The 18,676-nt window shown below is 40.4% G+C and overlaps 1 protein-coding gene across 2 annotated transcripts in view; it reads left to right on the forward strand.

The window, feature by feature from the left end:
- The window catches only part of NYAP2 (neuronal tyrosine-phosphorylated phosphoinositide-3-kinase adaptor 2), a 327,961-nt gene that overhangs the window by 148,981 nt on the left and 160,304 nt on the right, over window positions 1–18,676 (forward strand). For both annotated transcript variants that reach the window (XM_055120402.1, XM_004610791.2), the window contains one exon: window positions 2,663–2,970. In XM_055120402.1, the coding sequence (XP_054976377.1) occupies window positions 2,663–2,970 (308 nt within the window). The remainder of the gene's footprint in view (window positions 1–2,662; window positions 2,971–18,676) is intronic.

Genomic DNA, 18,676 nt, shown 5'->3' on the forward strand with positions numbered 1-18,676 from the left:
TGCCAGGCTCTGCCGCGCAGGCTCGATACTCTCGGTAGCTTGCTGGGCTCTCCGAGAGGGGTGGAGGAATCGAACTCGGGTCAGCCGTGTGAAAGGCGAATGCCCAACAGCTGTGCTATCGCTCCAGCCCTAAGAATCATATAAGTAACATAAATCATCAGTAGATTAGGTAGGAAAAAATCTCATTTCTCATGATTTGTCATACTAAAATGTTACATATGATGAATAGCATTATGATAGTAAAGATACAAGAGAGACAACTGTAAACCTTAAACTCAGTTCTAACATGTTCTCGGAGTCAGAACCAGCTAAAATTAAGGTCAAAAAAATTCAGGCCTGGAAAGACAGACTCAACAAGTTTCCAAAATTATACATTATACATTATATATCCGTAGATGTTTTTACCATCATAGATATCTAAGAAAGTAATAAATGTCTAAGAAATGTCTAAGAAAGTCAGTCTAATATGTTACAATAATATTTATTTTTGTTTCTCCATTAAAGAATAAATTCCATAAATAAAGAAAATCCTCAAATATATTTTTTTCATCAAAAAGAGTCAGCATTACTTAATAGCAAAATGACCTCAAGAATAATTTCTGATATATCTGGTTGGATAACCTTCAAACGGAAATATTTTTTCTACTTTCTAACTTGTATTCAAATCTTCCTTTGAAAAAAAGAAGAACTTGTCATTTGGAATTTTTGCACATTCAGAACATTTCTGAGGTTTTTAGGACTACAATAGTAGAAAAAAAAATCTTAACTATATATCTGTATTAGATGGTGATATTGGGTTTCCACTATTATCTCAAAGCATTGCTAGGTCAAATGGTTCAACATAAAGAAGCAATTACCACTAATTTATATGAGGGAAATTTGTAGAGTTTATAGGCCCCGACGGTAGCTTACCAATAATACAAATAATAAAACATACAATAACACTAGCCTAGAGTAGATCAAGCATAGGGTGTGCATCCACAGACCGCATGAAGCTCTTCCCCAGAGAAGGAACTTGGCAAGGACATTTCTGATGCTTGGATCAGGCACTGAGGAATGGGATTGTATGATAAATGTTGATAATTGTTTTTATTTTCACCCTTTGAGAAAAAGCAGGGGGCTCTTCTATTATTCTCTGAGGGCAGCTTATTGGTAGAACTAAATTTCTAGAGGAGTCTGGAAGACTGAAAGTGAGAATTGTTTTATAGATTTAAGGAACTTGCCTGCCTTCCTTCCTTCCTTCCTTCCTTCCTTCCTTCCTTCCTTCCTTCCTTCCTTCCTTCCTTCCTTCCTTCCTTCCTTCCTTCCTACCTTCCTCCTTCCTTCCTTCCTACCTTCCTCCTTCCTTTTCTCCCTCCCCTCCTTCCCTTTCTCCCTCCCTTTTTCCTTTCAACTTCCTTCCCTCCCTCCCTCGTTCCTTCCTTCCTTTCAACTTCCTTCCCTTCCTTCTGTCCTTCCAACTTCCTTCCCCTTCTCCCTCCTCTCTCCCTCCTTCCCTCCCTCACTCCCTCCTTCCCTCTTTCCTTCCTAACTTCTTCCTTGCCTCCTTTCCTTCCTTCCCTTCCTTTTTCCTTCCAACTTCTTTCCTTCCCTCCCTTCCTCCCTTGCTCCTTTCTTCCTTCCAAGTTCCTTCCCTCCTTCCTTCCTTCCAACTTCCTTCCCTTTCCTCCTTCCTTCCAGCTCTCTTCCTCCTTCATCCCAACTTCTTTCCCTTCCTTCCTTCCTTCCTTCCTTCCTTCCTTCCTTCCTTCCTTCCTTCCTTCCTTCCTTCCTTCCTTCCTCTTCTCCTTCCTTCCTTCCTTCCTTCCTTCCTTCCTTCCTTCCTTCCTTCCTTCCTTCCTTCCTTCCTTCCTTCCTTCCTTCCTTCCTTCCTTCCTTCCTTCCATCCTCTTATCCTTCCTTCCTTCCTGACTGCCTTCCATACCTCTTGCCTTTCCTCTACTCTTTCTTGCCCCTGTTTTCCTCTTCCTCTCTTTCCCTTTCATCCCTTTTTCTCTTCCTTTTGTCTCCATCTCACACCTTTGTATCTAGTGCCAAGACCCCCACTTGCTATTGTCATTTCATCTCCTTGCTTCCTAATTAGCTCATTAAGTAGAACAGGGGATGCTTTTGATGAGAAGGCCAGCCTTACCTAAGATCTCAGGGTCCACCTTTGTCCTTGGGTTTAGAGTCAGCCAAAGGAGATCCCTGTTCACTTTTGAAGCATAATCAGATGTCCTGAAAGTCAAGAAAAGGCATAGAGGATGAATTCTACTGTATGGAGGATTCTTTCTTTGGGATACTATTTTGGCTGGCGTCTGGGGACTTATATCTGGAAACTGTTTTAGGATTTCATGTTACAAGTCAGCAATTTTTATAATGGAATGAAAAAAACAGAGGTTGGGGAGAGTAAGAGGGCAAAGCATTTGCTCTGCATGCAGGGGTATGAGTCAGGAAGAGGCCCTGAGCAGCAGAGGGTGGGACCCCACATCCACATCCCCCAACATCCCATCCAATCCCCCACCCCAGATTTTTTCAAGAGGCTCCTATAGGCAGGTTTCTGCCCTGTGCTTGGTCCAGAGCGGGAGCGTCACTCACTGCGCCTTCTCAGCGAGCACCCCTGCGTGCCCCCTGTCTCTCCCGCTCACTCACCGTGGGGGGTTTCTCTCTGCTCTCCCCACAGCATCGGCGGGGACGTGGGGCGCGGCCACGATGGAGGCTACGCGGGCAAGCACTTCCGCATGGGCTTCATGACCATGCCAGCGCCTCAGGACCGGCTCCCCCACCCCTGCTCCACTGGCTTTTCCGTGAGGTCCCAGTCCCTGCACTCGGTCGGGGGCACGGAGGAGGAGAGCAGCTGCGGCTCCCGGAGACAGCCGCCCCCCAAGCCCAAGCGCGACCCCAGCACCAAGCTCAGCACGTCCTCCGAGACGGTCAACAGCACCAGCACGATGGCCAGCAAGAGCGGGAAGGGCCTGGAGCGTGCGGAAGGTAAAGGCCCGTCACCCGCCACCCCTGCATCCCCCTGTCCCTAACCACCTGCTCCTGGGCAGCCTGGCCAGGGACCGTGCAGGCCTGTCCAGCTCCCGGGAACGCTGGAAAGGGGGAGGGAAGCAGCCACGCCTGCTGGGGCCCTCAGAGGACACCAGGATAAAGCACTTAGTTCGCATCACCAGAAAGGGATGGTGCAATGTGCCTTTTCCTACTCCCTCCGACTTTCCTCGCTCACCTTTCTGTCTTCAAAGTTTATCTAATGCTTCTATTTGACTCGACTCGTCATCCTAGCTTCAAAATACGTTTTCTACAAATTATTTTGTTTTCATTAGAAACTATAAATTTATGCAAAATAAGTGTAGCATATACATATGAGTGCTGTTTTTTGTTTGTTTGTTTGTTTGCTTGCTTGCTTTTGGGGTCACACCGGGCGATGCTCAGGTGTTACTCCTGGCTCTGCATTCAGGAATTACCCCTGGCGGTGCTCTGGGGACCATATGGGATGCTGGAAATCGAACCCAAGTTGGCCGTGTGCAAGGCAAACGCCCTACCTGATGTGCTACCGCTCCAGCCCCGCATATTTGGGTTTTTATGTTTGCTTTGTATGTCAGTCTGATTCCGACCTATCCTTACACTTCTCTCTATGATGTGTAGTGGATCTGCGAGCTTCTGTGTAGACTCATGAAGAGAAATGAGGTCAGGCTTCTCAAGTCTTTAGTCCTTACATGGGTAGTAAGGTCTTGCTTTCCTTAACTTTGTCACCCCCAGTCCCCACCCCAGGAGTTTCTTGCTAAATGCAACACTTACCTATGTTTTTATAGAAACATTTTTTATGTACTCAAAACTCCTTTTTTTTTGGTGGGGGGGAGCACAAACGGGCACCCTCAGTGGTTATTCCTGGCTCTGCACTCAGGGATTACTCTTGGGATAATGGGGATAGGGCCTGAGCCAACCAGGTGCGAGGCAAGAACCCTACCCACTGTATCACTCCGGCCCCATGTATTCAGATTTTTACATACTGGTTGTGGCGAATACTTTGTTCCCAGTGTCACCAGTGACCAGCCTGTGAGCATAGCTCTCCAGTACACTCTTGGTGCCCACCACAGGCTTCTATGAGCCCTGCAGCATCACGTTGCACTGAGCTTCACAGCAGGTTCCAGAAGCCAGGGAACTCCTTCCTCAACTGGGAAGGTTTCCTTGTCATCAGGGGTGGCCAATTTCTTGTGCATACGCTCATCTTCTGGCCTTGTTTATATTTGTTTATATATATATATATATATTGTTTTGGGGGTCATAGCAGTGATGCTCAGGGTCACTTAGCTTTGTACTCAGGAATTACTTCAGGTGCTCGGGGATGCCGGGGATTGAACCCAGGTGGGCGGCATGCAAGGGAAATATCCTATCAGCTGCATTATCACTCTGGACCTACTCTTGTTTTAGTTTGTGAAGTTGAAGCTTGTCCCATTCCTTCCATCCCCTTATTTCTCCTTTCTGCTGTATTTGGAGTCAAACACCACTAGGTCAAAAGTGGTGCTCTCCAATTCCTACTGATAATCACAAATGCCTGGAGAAGGTGACAGTTCATCCATTTTCCAGGGAACAGTTCCAAGTCTATGTGAAATATATCCACATGTTTTTTTTTGGAATATATCTGTGAGTAACATGTGTGTAAGCATGCTATAGAAATGAAATCATAGTGAATGTTGCTTTGTTTCATGTTTTTAATCATCTCTTATAACTGCATTTCATAGCATTCAATCTAAGGGAAGAGTGCCCATCATAGTAATTTATCTGTTATGTCTTTAATGACTACTTTGGTTGATTCCACTTTCTTTTGATGCAATTAAATACTGTATTAAGCATGCATATGCATGCTTATTTGTGTGACAGTTTTATAGATCAAAATTCTGATCCATTTTTTTTATAGTTGAAGGTCACCTGTAAATCCTTCAACATGCAACACAGAGATGCTTAAAAGATTGGTGTTTTGTTTAATTGTTTATATGATAAAATACCCACAAGATATAGCCTTTATATTTATTTATTTATTTCCTTATTTATTACAGTTATTGTCAACAGTTACAATAGCTCTAGCATTTATGATTTTGACGTGGAAAGCGAGTACATGTTCGCCACCATCAACAGGACCACAGCACTCCACTGCTGTGCTGATGTCATTTCTAGTCTGCTTCTCCCATCACCCCTGCCTCCTACCCACTACCGCTTCTTGGTAACCTGTTTTTCAATCAATGGCCTAGGGTTTTCTACCATTCAATGTTTTCTATTCCCATTTCCTTGGTTTGATTCTCTATATACCACACACGGGTGAGATCATCCAGTATTTGCTTTCCATCTGTTTTATGCAACATGATACCCCCCAGTTCCATCTAAGTTACAGTAAACTGCAAGATTTCAGCTTTTCTTATAGCTGAAGAGTATTCCATTATGTCTATAGGCCACAGTTTCTTCCTTCATTTGTCATTGAGCATTTGGGTCGTTTCCATATCCTGACTATTGAACATTGTAATGAATATAGGTATACATGTACATTTTTCAAAGTTGTACTTGGTGTTCTTGGGATAAAGGTCAAGGGGCGGTATCATGGGGTCATATGGAAGTTCTTTATATATATATATATATATATATATACTTTTTTTGTGAGAAATTGCCATACTGTTTTCCATAGAGGTTAAACAGGTCAACATTATCACCAGCAGTGAAAGAAGGTTCCTTTGTCACCACATCACCCAACCCCACCCATGACACTGGTTGTTTCACTTTTTTAAAAAAAATATGCTATTCTCACTAGTGTGGGATTATTTTTAAAAAGAAAGTTTCAATTCCCTAATAACGAATGACATTGAACACTATACCTGCTGACTGAACATATATCTGTTTTGGAGAAGTATTTGTTCATCGTATTTTCCTATGTTTTGGATAGGGTTATTGTTTTGTTTTGTCGTTATTGACATTGAGTGTTTGAGTTCTATATAAATCTTAGATAGTAACCCTTTATATGATGTATAATATTCAAATATTTTCTCTCATTCAGTAACATGTTTTATAATTTTAGCCCAGGGTAACTTTTATCATGCAAAACTTTTTTTAGCTTAGTGGCCCAGAGAGATAGTACAGCCAGCATGGTATTTACCTTGCATGTGACTTATCTGAGTTTGACTCCTGGTACCCCGTATGGTCCCCTGGGCCCCATGAGCAGTGATCCCTGAGTGCAGAGTCACTCTGCCAGGTGTAATGCTGAGAATTGCCAGGTATAACCCCAAAACAAATTTATAAAAAACAAAAACAAAAACCTTTTTTTTTAAGTTTGATGTAGTTCGGGGCTGGAGCCATAGCACAGCGGGTAGGGCATTTGCCTAACATGCAGCCAACCCAGGTTTGATTCCTCCACCCCTCTTGGAAAGACCAGCAAGCTACCAAGAATATCTTGCCCACATGGCAGAGCCTGGCAAGCTCCCCGTGGCGTATTCAATATGCCAAAAACAGTAACAACAAGTCTCACAATGGAGATGTTACTGGTGCCTGCTCAAGCAAATCGATGAACAACGGGATGACAGTGACAGTGACAGTGATATAGTCCAAATAACATTTAAGCTCAAGGAAGTAATGAGATGAGGGTGGACATTGCAAGATAGTTAAGGAATCAATACATCAAGAGGACCTTAACTCATAAAAACATACGCACCAGACAAATTAAAGGGAACACAGTTTATAAGGTCACTGGTGCTGGTGGAAGTACATTGATAGTGACATAATAGTAGCAGAAAATTTTAATCTCTTTCATCATAATTGGACAGATTAATCAGATAAAGCATCAGAAAGAAAAAATGAGAACCTTAAATAGGGAATTTAAAGAACTGGGACTAGTACAAATGTGTGGGACCCTCCATTGTCAAAACACTGAACACACATTCTTCTCCAGTATACATAGGATATTCTCTAAGCTAGATAATGTGCTCAAGCACAGTTGAGTAAGTTTGGAAAGCAGAAATCAAATAAAATATCTCTTCAACTTAAATGTAACAACTTTTGTGGAAATTAACTTTATAAGAAAACCAGGAAAAATACCAACGTTTGAAAACTGAACAACATACTGCAAGTAACCGTGGGATCTAAGAGGGAATCAAAGTAAAATATATTCTGAGAAATGAACCAAAGACACAATCAATCAGAGCCCATAGAACAAAGGCAGCGGAAGTACTAAGGAGGAAGTTCATAGTGATGCAGTTCTCCATCAGGAAACAAGCAAAAGCACCAAGCCAGATCTCACATATGATTCTTCCCAGGGATCATGTCTGAGCCAGGAATAGATCCCCAGCACTGCTGGGTGTGACCCAAACCCATTTTTCCTGCAATAAAAACCCATGCAGTTAGTTCCAAATGAATAGCAATCAAACAGAACACAGTAGGATTTTCATCATTTTTTTCTTGGCAAAATTTGAGACTATGATAAAATGTACAAGATTTAGATGAAGCCGGGGGAAGAAGTGAGGTTGGTAAAACACTGTTCAAAGCCAATGTCCCTCCTTGTAAAGGAACTCTAAGGACAGAGTGTGAGAACTCACAATCTCTGATTCCTTTTATCCAGTGCAACCTCTGGAGATGACAAGAACAATGCAAAAGGGAAAGGGATTACATAATGCTAGGTATTTCAAAAAATGAAGATGGAGTTTAGGCCCAGTGGTAGTCATGAGGTCATGAGTTTGATCCCTAGTTTTCCCCCACATATCAAGGATAATCTCTAAAGCAAGATTTGTGCTTCTTGGTGCCCAACCCCATTTGTGAAAACAGTACAGGGTCTGGTGAGATAGTACAGTGGGTAGGGTGTTTGCCTTGCACATGGCCAATGCAGGTCCAATCTCTGGCATCCCATATATTCTCCTGAGCATCTTCAGGAGTAATTCCTGAGTACTGAGTCAGGGGTAATGTCTGAGCATCACTGGGTATGGCCCTCAAACAAAAGGAAACAAAAGCCCTAAAATAGTGCAGCATAGTTGTGAATCCCTGGCAGCTACTACAATGAAAGTATGTGGGAACTGCAAAAGGAAGATGTGACTCCCAGCCATTCCAACAGAGAAAAAGGAATGACTTAAAAAGAAATAATGACACGCAAACGTTCCCTTTCAGGTGGTTTATTGTCTGCTAAAAATATTTCTTTCTCTATTTAGCTGCTGGTGCTTGTATCCATATTAATTTTATAAGCTTTTTCCTCTGTTTTGTTGAGATTATATTTTGGGTAACTAATTTATGTTTGTTGATGTTAACATCAACATCCCCTGATATTAACATGGGATGTTAATAAATTTCAGTTAAGGTTTATAATGTCCAAGATTTCAAATTTTTAAAAATAGCTTGGAAAAACATCCTTTCACATCAGGGACCGTGGATTGTAGGGTGCTTTGAACATGATCAGTTAGCCAGAGAAATGCTTACAGAAGTGATTCTCTTCATAAGAGAAGGGTTTATAATGTAAATTTCACCCCCTCTTCTCTTCAAAACACTTAATACAAAAGCAATTGCAAAATGGGAAGCATTCAAATCTCCTTTACCAAGTTATGACTTTTATTAAGAACATGAAATAATCAAGAACCACTTCAGGGATGGAGAAAAAGAATCTTGAGTTCAAATGCATTTGTGCTTATGTGTATACTCAAAGCTAATATCATACAAAATGTTTAATGTTTAGTTATAAATTATCATTCATTTATAATCATCAGTTTACTGGAATTTATGAAAGAGAACATTTTCTTTATCATTTCTTCAGCTTTGAAAATTATAACACAGATATGAGGTGACTTTTATAACTCTTAGTTCATCTTTTCTTTATGCATTAAATGTCAGCAAAATCAAAATATTGATTCAGTGGCATTAGAATGATTTCCATGGTAACTGACTTCTATTTAAGATGGGGATTAAGACTTCCCTGTGGATAAAAGTATGAAAGAATGAGACTTGTAGCAAAACCACTTTTCAGAATCAAGAAAATAATAGTTTAATGAGGAACATAAGAAAAATGTTGCCTCCTGAGCTCTTTTTAGGGATGTCATTCCTATACTAAGAAATAACTAAGCAGATGGAAGCTTATACTCTTTTACATATGTAGAGATCAGAGGTCCTGGATGCCATGTGATTCGGATTTGTTGCAGTGTATGTATTTAAAACAAGTAATAAAAGAAAACAATTCTGTGCATATAAAACATCTTCCTATTAGACTTTTAAAATTTTGACATGGTAGCCTGAATAAAGAAGTAGTGGTATTTCTCAAGGTGCAATTATTTTCTAACAATATTGTATCAGTAATATAATACTTAGTATGATGAAAAAACATGTTTTTAATAAACCTCAGATACCTCTGCCCTTGATAGTTCTTGGGGGGAAAGAAACCAAAGACTTTATACTTTTCATTTCTAAGGGCCACTTCTTTAAGTCACACCTAAACATTCTCTTAGGGATTACTGCTTGAAGAAACAGTGAAAGGAAATCTACTTTCCAATTCAGACTGTTTTTCTTAATTCATGTCCCAAAGAAGAAAATGATTTAATGGAATCATTTCTATCAACCAGAAAATCTGGCATGGTAAACCCTGTGATTTTCTTTCCTATAATTAGTGGTTTAACTCTGGGAGAAAACAGTTTAGCACCTTTGAGTAATGTGATTTTCTGTGCAAAATATATTGCTACTGTTGTGTTGTTTGGTGTTGATAACTCAAAGATGCCCAAATCTTTTTTTATTTTAATCAATTGAAAGTTCCAAAAGCAACCTGTGGGCATTTGAGAAGAAACAAATTAAAAACACTCTGAGTGTGCTTTTTGTCTTGACTTTCCAAATTAGAATCACAGTTGAGAATTTAAATCAGCACCTATCAGGGTTTGCCATATTCTAGATTTTGCTCTTTTCTCAGTTACTAACTGAGTAACTGAGTACCAGTGCAAACCTTAAGGTGTATAGGATACTCACAAAAACACTGTAACATTATGTCTTTTACAACTCAGCATGATGAAAAAGCATTTATATTAGAGGCAAAACCCCTTAGTTTTCATATTCATTTTATGTGGGCAGGCAGAATGATTTCCAAGGTGTTGTTCAAGATTGCCTGCCCCTGCGGGGACTGACATGCTGTAATCCTGAGGACTGACATAACAGTGTTGGTTTTAAAATGTAGGAGGCCTGGGGGATGGAGCAATAGCACAGCGGGTAAGGCATTTGCCTTGCCCAAGGCCAACCCGGGTTTGATTCCCAGCATCCCACATGGTCCCCCGAGCACTGCCAGGAGTAATCCCTGAATGCATGAGCCAGAAGTAACCCCTGTGTACCGCTGGGTGTGACCCAAAAAGCAGGAAACAAAAATGTAGGAGGCCATATGGCAGCCCTTTAGAGTCTCTAAAAACCAGCAAGGAGGCAAGGAACTTAGACCTGTCACTGCAGGTTACTGAGTTCTTTGAACCATAAGCAAGACCTAAGAAGTGGATTTCTCCCTCAGATTTCCAGAAAAGGACAGCCTTGTTCCCACTTCAGTCTCTGAGACTCTGAGCAGAGAACCTTCCCTTCTGAGTTCTGACTACCCTCCTGTGGAATTTGAGGAACAAGAAATGAGCTGAGGATATAGTCACTGCGGACCTGGCAGGGAGCAGAGTTTCTGTAGTTGTCATCCACTTAGGCTGTTTTTTCACGAAGTACTTTTTTTTTTTTTGCTTTTTGGGCCACACCTGGCAATGCTCAGGTGTTACTCCTGGCTCTGCACTCAGGAATTACTCCTGGCATTGCTCAGGGGACCATGTGGGATGCTGAGGATTGAACCCAGGTCAGACATGGGCAAGGCAAACGCCCTACCCGCTGTATTATCACTCCAGCCCTCACTAGATCCTTTTAAGCAGGGCCAGTGGCTTTCCAGTCCTCCCTGTCCCAGAACTTGGAAGCAAATGAGATAACAGAGCCTTGGGAAATCACGACCTACAAGTCTTTTGAATATCCGTTTAACTCCTTGGTATTAGTGTGTGGCTATCACCAGAGAGTGGCCATCACTCCTCTCCCCAACAGTGTTTATTCTTCTAACGGGCTTAGCTGTGGCTTTCTGGTGACATTTTGGATGACTCACCTAAGGCAGCATTTTCATCCAACCACAGTCAAATGTCCCCCTGTGTGCCCCCAGGACATTTGAAGAGGGTCATGGGTAAAACATCACATAAATGGTTCCAAGGCATGAGACTATGGAGCCAACCAGTTAAGCAGGAGGCCCACAGGAAGGGAGTAGGGTAGGAAGGGAGCCAAGGTAGGGGAAAAATACTGAGAAACTATGCTCTAGTGGACAGCAATTCAGCTGATTTGGGCCTTTCCACCTTTTCCGTTAATATCTGCCTCTTCAGTATGTTTGCTAACCAGTGTCCCAAGTCCCAATTTTACTTTACTAATAAAACCAAAGAAATGGAAAACAAACTCTTGAACTCTTCTTTTTTATTTTTAACTTTTTGGATCACATCCGGTGATGCACAGCGGTTACTCCTGCCTCTGCACTCAGGAATTACTCCTGGCAGTGCTCAGGGGACCATATGGGATGCTGGGAATTGAACCCGGGTCGGCCGGCCACATGTGAGGCAAATGCCCTCCCCGCTGTACTATCACCACTCCAGCCCCTTGAACTCTGCTTTAGCTTGGCATTGAGTAGAGTTCTAGTGAATACTCTTGCCTGTTTTATCTGGAAGGAAAGGTAAAATATTGTCATCTGAGGCACACATTCTTCGATTTCTCTCCCTCCCCCCCATGCCAAAATCACAAGGGGCTTGCCTTTCTAATGGAAAAGCCATCTGTTCGATCAGGCCTGGTCTACGTGGATAAAGAGTTGTATGCCTCCAGTGTGTGATCTTTTCCTGATTGCACCCTGAGGCCCATGGGTGAAACAGTTTGTAAATCAAGTCATCATGTAACACATTTTTATCTGTCCTTGCTATGGTTATTGATTCAGGTCCAAAGAATTATTCTTCCTCTTTAATGATCTCACTCAACATCATCCTATTAAGAGTCTAGTTGATGCTTCATTTGTCTCATGATTTTGATACATCAGAGGATGGTTGTGCATGTGGTTGGCACAGATGGATTCTTCCACAAGAGAGCAATAAACCCAAAGGCCCTGACGCTGTTGTGATCAGGGCATTGATTTTTGAGTGTCTTTTGTCGCTGTGCCACATGTTGAAACAGGTTCTGTGCCTGGGATGGAGATTTATCTTCCTTTTCCTTTATACTGAATAATTGAGGGATGATGTAGTAAATTATTAAGTTACTTGTCGCTAAGATTTTGTAAGGAAAATTTTAAAGGATAGAAGTTAATAGCTTTCCTTCTTTAAACACCCTCCACATCTTTTTGTCCCTCTTTTCCTCTAGACTTCATTCTGATTCTCAGATCCGGAAGATAATTTAGAACTCAACTTTTGAAGATGGTTCCTAACTTTTACATAGGGATTTTCCTGAGAGTTAATGCAGTCCCACCTGAATCTAAAACATGTTTTTCTTAGACTTGATCTGATAGAAATATTTTTCACCACTTGATTATCTTTCATGCACGTAATACCTCACAAAACACTGAAAAGTCTATTTTCTAACTTTAAGTAATGCTATAAACTTTTTATATAGTCCCCATCTCATGAACATAAGAATAATGAAAGAGATTCTTTTCAAAGGTTGAAATTCTATACCAGACAGGCCAGAAATGCAATTAATTTCAAGCTATGTCCCTGATCCATTGACTTCCTCAAGCCCCTTTTCTGCATTCCTCCTTCTCATCCAGTTGGACTGAGATATGCCTTGCATGTTCTTGCTCAACTGTCTCAACTCTTATTTGATCCAGGTCCATAATATACTATTTCCTAACTTTTACACTTCATCATGCCACTGAACCTAAAGTTCCCATCTCAATGGTCTGCTGCTGTACTCTGTTATTTATCTCTAGCGTTTTAGATATCAATAGCTGTCATGTTTTCTAAATTCCCTACTCCTACTCCCTTGTATTTTATGTTTAATTCTCTATAGATTTTCATTTTTTGACTACCCTCACTCTCTAAATATCCTTTGATGGAAGCTTATTCTGTTTGAGTCCCCAATGATGTCTGCAGACTCTGTACTTGAGTCTCATTATCATGGAAGGGACACTTTTTTAAAATTTTAGTTTTTTATTAGTGAATCACTGTGAGGTACAGTTACAGACTAACAAACGTTTGTGTTTACACTTCAGTCATACAGTGGTTGAATGCCCATCCCTCCACCAATGCCCATTTTTCACCCCAGCATCCCTCCCACCACCCCCACCCTGTCCTCCCCACATCCCACCCCACCTCTGTGGCATGGCATTCCCTTTCTCTCTCTCTCTCTCTCTCTCTCTCTCTCTCTCTCTCTCTCTCTCTCTCTCTCTCTCTCTCTCCTTTTGGGTGTTGTAGTTTGCAGTAGAGGTATTAAGTGGCCATCATGTTCAGTCTATAATCTACTTTCAGCCCGCATCTTCTTTTGACTTACTTCTTTTGATTCATCCGGTAGTCTCAATGAAATTGACTCAAGACAGATTAACCAGGGGAGGGAAGTGCAAAATGATTTTTGTTTATACAGGAAAATTGTTAAATGATCAAGTCTATCAGTTTGTAGACTGTTTTTTAGGTATTTGTGAAAAACTGACAAAGATCTTCTGAATAAAAATTGACTTAAATCATAATTATCAAAAACTAAGCAGGACTTGTTTACACAGCTTCTGAGTTCCCTATCTATGAAAATAAGATGGCATCTACCTATGGGTAAAGGGACAGTAGATTTCACATAGAAAATTTTAAAAAGAAGGAGCATTCTCATTGCTCTGTTTCTTGAGAAACCATAATCTGACATAATAAATTCAGAATTCTAGTATATTTTTGGCAGGTCTGTGCTGTGTTCAAAAAAACTTCTATCTTCTCCTTCTAATCTTATTTAACTAATAACTAGTAATTTTATATTACTCCCAAATATTCGAGTGAATTGCAGAACCCACATCTATCTTTAGATATCACAGAATTTTAAGACTAATGCAATGAATCAGTCTTCTCTTATAGCCATCATGAAATCTATGTTATAAATGTACAACCCTTACCATGTTTTTCTGCTTACCCCAGATATGTCATTGGTTATACATCAGTCTGCTAATGCTCTTCATGCGTCTCATGTATAATCTTCTCCCTCTAGATATTGTCACTCTCTGGATAGCTGTATAGAACCTTACTGTTCTTTCCCACTGTCCCATCTCAACTTCATTTTTCTTTCTTCCTCTAGAGAGTATTTTCTTATTGCCTTCAAATGGTACTGTTGTTCTTCTAATGATTTCATCTTATCGTGTCACTATAAAGCTCATCACTTTCCTGATAAAAGCATAAACCTGTAAGCACAGTCTTCATTAAGTGAATCCTGCCAATCAGAAGTTCATCTCCCACAGCTCATGTCTTTGGTAACAGGCAAAATCACTGTATCACTGTCATCCCATTGCTCATCGATTTGCTTGAGCGGGCACCAGTAACGTCTCCATTGTGACACTTATTGTTACTGTTTTTGGCATATTGAATATGCCATGGGTAGCTTGCCAGACTCTGACATGCAGGTGGGATACTCTTGGTAGCTTGCTGGGCTCTCCAAGAGGGACAGAAGAATTAGACCTGGGTGAGCCAATAGGCAAAAACTACATAAATTTCTTTGGACAAGCCAAGCTTGTTTATAGCACCTTGAAAAACATCCTCTTGGTGAAATGTCTTCTCCACGTCAGTCTTCACAGCATTGTTTGATTATAACTGTCCTCTGCAGAACTGCTATGCAAGCATACTTTTCACATGATTCAGTTGTACATTGTGTATAACTCCAATAGATATTATTATAATTCATTCTAAATAGTTGCCTGCTATTTTTGTATCCTAATGAATATAGAGTCTCCTTAAATCAAGTATTTAGTTCCTCTAGATTTTGCACTTTCTATGCTTACCACAGATAAGGACTTTAAAGGTGATATCCAAAAGGCATGCTTTAGAGAACATGTTATTTCATAAATGACTCTTCCAGGAGACTAATTGTTAGGAAGAGTCGATGCACTTTCAGGCCTTTTAATGTAGAAATAAGCACAGGCATGTGGAGAGCTTCGAGGAACTACACAGTGATTCATGATCCTCAGAGAGCAAGTGCTTCAGCAAAACATCCATCATTTCATGCCCAGCTTTGTTTACTGTGCAGTAACCATTCTGAATGATTTAAAAGATGAGACTATTTTGCTTGCTCTTAGGTTTATAAGACCTTATAATTTATTCCCTCTGTTGTTTTACAATTCTGCATCTTGGTAGGTACACAAATTAAGTGTAAGTGGTGGCAAAGAATACTATTGACAGACTGCATTGTTCTGTAGAAACTAGTTCAATTGATCCTGGTGTTATAAATCAAAGCATGTTCGAAGTATGCCATTTTGATAAGGCTTAAAATTAAGATTCTCAATTATGATGCGAGGGAGAAATGAGATTTCTTGCCCTTTCATAACTTTTGGAAGGGGCTTTTCATCTTCTTATGCATTTAAGAGATTGTTTTAGCCTTTTCTATTATATTCTTAGAGAGCAAGTATATTCCTTCCAGGTTAATTCTGTTGCCCCTCACTCCATATATAGACACTCAATCTCTTAGATATTCACTGTAACTTTGAGGAGAGTGTGTAAAGTAATTTTTTAAAGCTAGATGACTGCATGTATGCATAAATCTTGTCTTTAATTGACTTCAATGAAGCATATACTTATTGCAGAAAGAGTGCTTTTTTATGGCCTTGTGTCTACTGAGAGTTTCTATAATCCTCACTGCTATGATTTTTCTTGTTAAATGGAAAGGCAGTGATTTAAGACAAGCATTGTTAAGGTTTTTTTTTGCTATTAATATGTATCAAATTAATTGATTACATGGAGCAGAACAAGGGAACAGAAGGCAAGTTCCTTCTTACACTAAGACTATAAATTTTACAGTGTCAATTGCAGGGTTTTTTAAAAAAGATATGTGTGTGTGTGTTTTGAGTTCTCTGACCCCAGAAGTATTAGAGATAAAGGAATAAACAATTGTTCCCTGTTTCTGAGGAAAGGAAAAGCACACTTCAAAGAACTTACACGTTTAGTGTCAATTCAGAACATACACTCCAGTAGATGGCCCTTGGGAACTGCTGTAGTAATTCTGATGCCACTGGGAATATTATGAAGCAACAAATATTTATTATTAGTATAAAGGTGCTCATCTAGGGAGCTGAGAAACAAGAAGGATTTGTTATTTAACATACAGACATTATAACCCTGTAAGTGGCACTGCCAAGCCCACAATAAATGGAATCTTTGCTTCAGTGGAAGAAGTGCTATTGTCTCTATAGTCAGCGGAAATCCAGTAGCCACCCCAACGAGAAGACTTATTGGTGGCTATTCAGAGGAAATGTAAACTTCTACAAATAAGGGTGCATTAGATTTTGTAAATACTTCTTATAAAAAGGCTAAGAATGGGGCTAGAACAATAGCACAGCGGGTAGAGCCTTTGCCTTGCACTCGGCCAACCCTCGTTCAATTCCCAGCATCCCATATGGTCCCCCGAACACCGCCAGGAGTAATTCCTGAGTGCAGAGCCAGGAGTAACCCCTGTGCATTGCTGGGTGTGACCCAAAAAGAAAAAAAAAGGCTAAGAATGAAAAAGGGTAATGCTATTTAATGAAGGTTCTTTGCTACTATCATAAATTCTGACTAATCAAATGGAAGTATTATCTGAACTTTCAAATACCCAAAGTCTTTCTCTCATATAGAGTCTGAACTTGAGGAAGTTCATATATGTATGTGACATTATAGTGTTCTGTCCTTGTGAGATTTAAAGGGCTGAGTTATTGTTTAAGCAAAGCTAGAGATCACAGAGATAAGATTCAAGTGACAGGCACTCACTTCCATAGCATTAATAGCCGTGACTCACATATGTTAAACAGAAACAAAGAAACTGAACATTAGGACCAGATAGTACAGTAGGTAAGGTGCTTGCTATATGCATGTGGCTATTCCTGGTTTGATCACCAGCAGTGAATATGGTCACCCAAGCCCACCAGAACTGATCGCAGAACACAGAGTCAGGAGTCACTGTCACTGTCACTGTCATCCCGCTGCTCATCAATTTTGCTTGAGCAAGCACCAGTCTCTATTGTGAGACTTGTTGTTACTACTTTTGGCATACATATACACCACGGGTAGCTTGCCAGTCTCTGCCGTGCGGGAGAGGTACTCTCAGTAGCTCGCCGGGCTCTCCGAGAGGGGCAGAGTAATCGAACCTGGGTCGACTGCATGCAAGGCAAATGCCCTACTTGCTGTGCTATTGCTCCAGCCCAGAGCCAGGAGTAAGCCCTGACTATGTTGGGTGTGCCCCAAAAACCAATACTAAAACCAAACAGCAAAATAAGAAAATTAGACTTTTCTTATTGGCATATATTTTGACTTTATTTTGTTTAACTATGTGTTGATAATTTGGCTATGTTTGTATAATTTATAAGCTTTGGAGGGAAAAAAAAGAAAATAGGCACTGTATGTACATGCCATTTGACTGAAGAATCCAGAATTATGCAGATCTATCTGTTCTTTAATCAGTCTGCTTTCTTATGTTCCCAACCTAAATTTAGGTTTTAATGTCTGTGGAAACCTTGGTTTTAGTAACTTCTATACCAGCCTGACAGTGGATGCAAAAAGATTAAATCTAAAATTAATTGCCTCATGCCAAACACACAAAGTAGGGGTTGTTGATTGGGCTAAATTGGATAAATGGATTTAGAGTGATGAAAGAACATTCTTATATGGGAGTAGAATAAAAGCTCTAGAGAATCATGAGAAGCCTTTATCATTAATAACCAGGGGCAAGTACAAGGATTAGTATTTCTCTCAACAGAATGGAAATACTATAGTCACTGAAAACAAATTAAAGACCTCTGTTATAGGTCAGTATATTCAGAGATAGCTACTCACGTTCTGCATCGTTATTTCTTTGACAAATATCTACGGAGCCCCAACTCTGACCCAGCAATATAATTTGAAAAACATACATGAGCAAAACTTTAAAAAGGGTTAATCCTTGAAGCATTTAAACTCTAACAGAAGTGATAATTGCTAAGCAGTAGACATAATAAAGTCATAGCACAGCCAAAGAGTTGGAAGGTTACAGGCCTATGGCAGAAAGAAAAAAAAAAATCAGCACGAGGCAAAGAGATTCAAAGGCTGGGTGGGACACACTGAAATAGAGACAGCAGGGCAAACTTCATCCGGATATTTGAGCTAAGATTTTGGATCAGTTTAGGGCCAATCAGGACAGGTAAAAATCCCACAGGGATTAGAATAGAAAAGGTTTACTGCAAAGAATTATGGGCTGTAACAGAGGATTAAAGTAATAAGGGATCAGCCAGTAAGAAGTAAAGCAAAGTGCAAAGAAGACAGGAATTAAAGATTCCTGTCTTCAATTTCTGTCTTCTGTGAAGGAAGATGAGAAGGGCTTCTACTTCTTTCTGTCTTCTTTGAAGGAATTGAAGGAAGAGTTTCTATTTTTAGACCCGAGTTCTCCAGCTAGGGCTGATAATTCGATCTTGCTGAGAAGCCCAGATGTAGATTATTGAATGGCAGAGACATTACTATGGAGTTGTGCTGGCAAAACTTGCTGGACA

Source organism: Sorex araneus, chromosome X, assembly GCF_027595985.1.
Source record: "Sorex araneus isolate mSorAra2 chromosome X, mSorAra2.pri, whole genome shotgun sequence".
In the NCBI taxonomy this organism is placed as follows: Eukaryota; Metazoa; Chordata; class Mammalia; order Eulipotyphla; family Soricidae; genus Sorex; species Sorex araneus.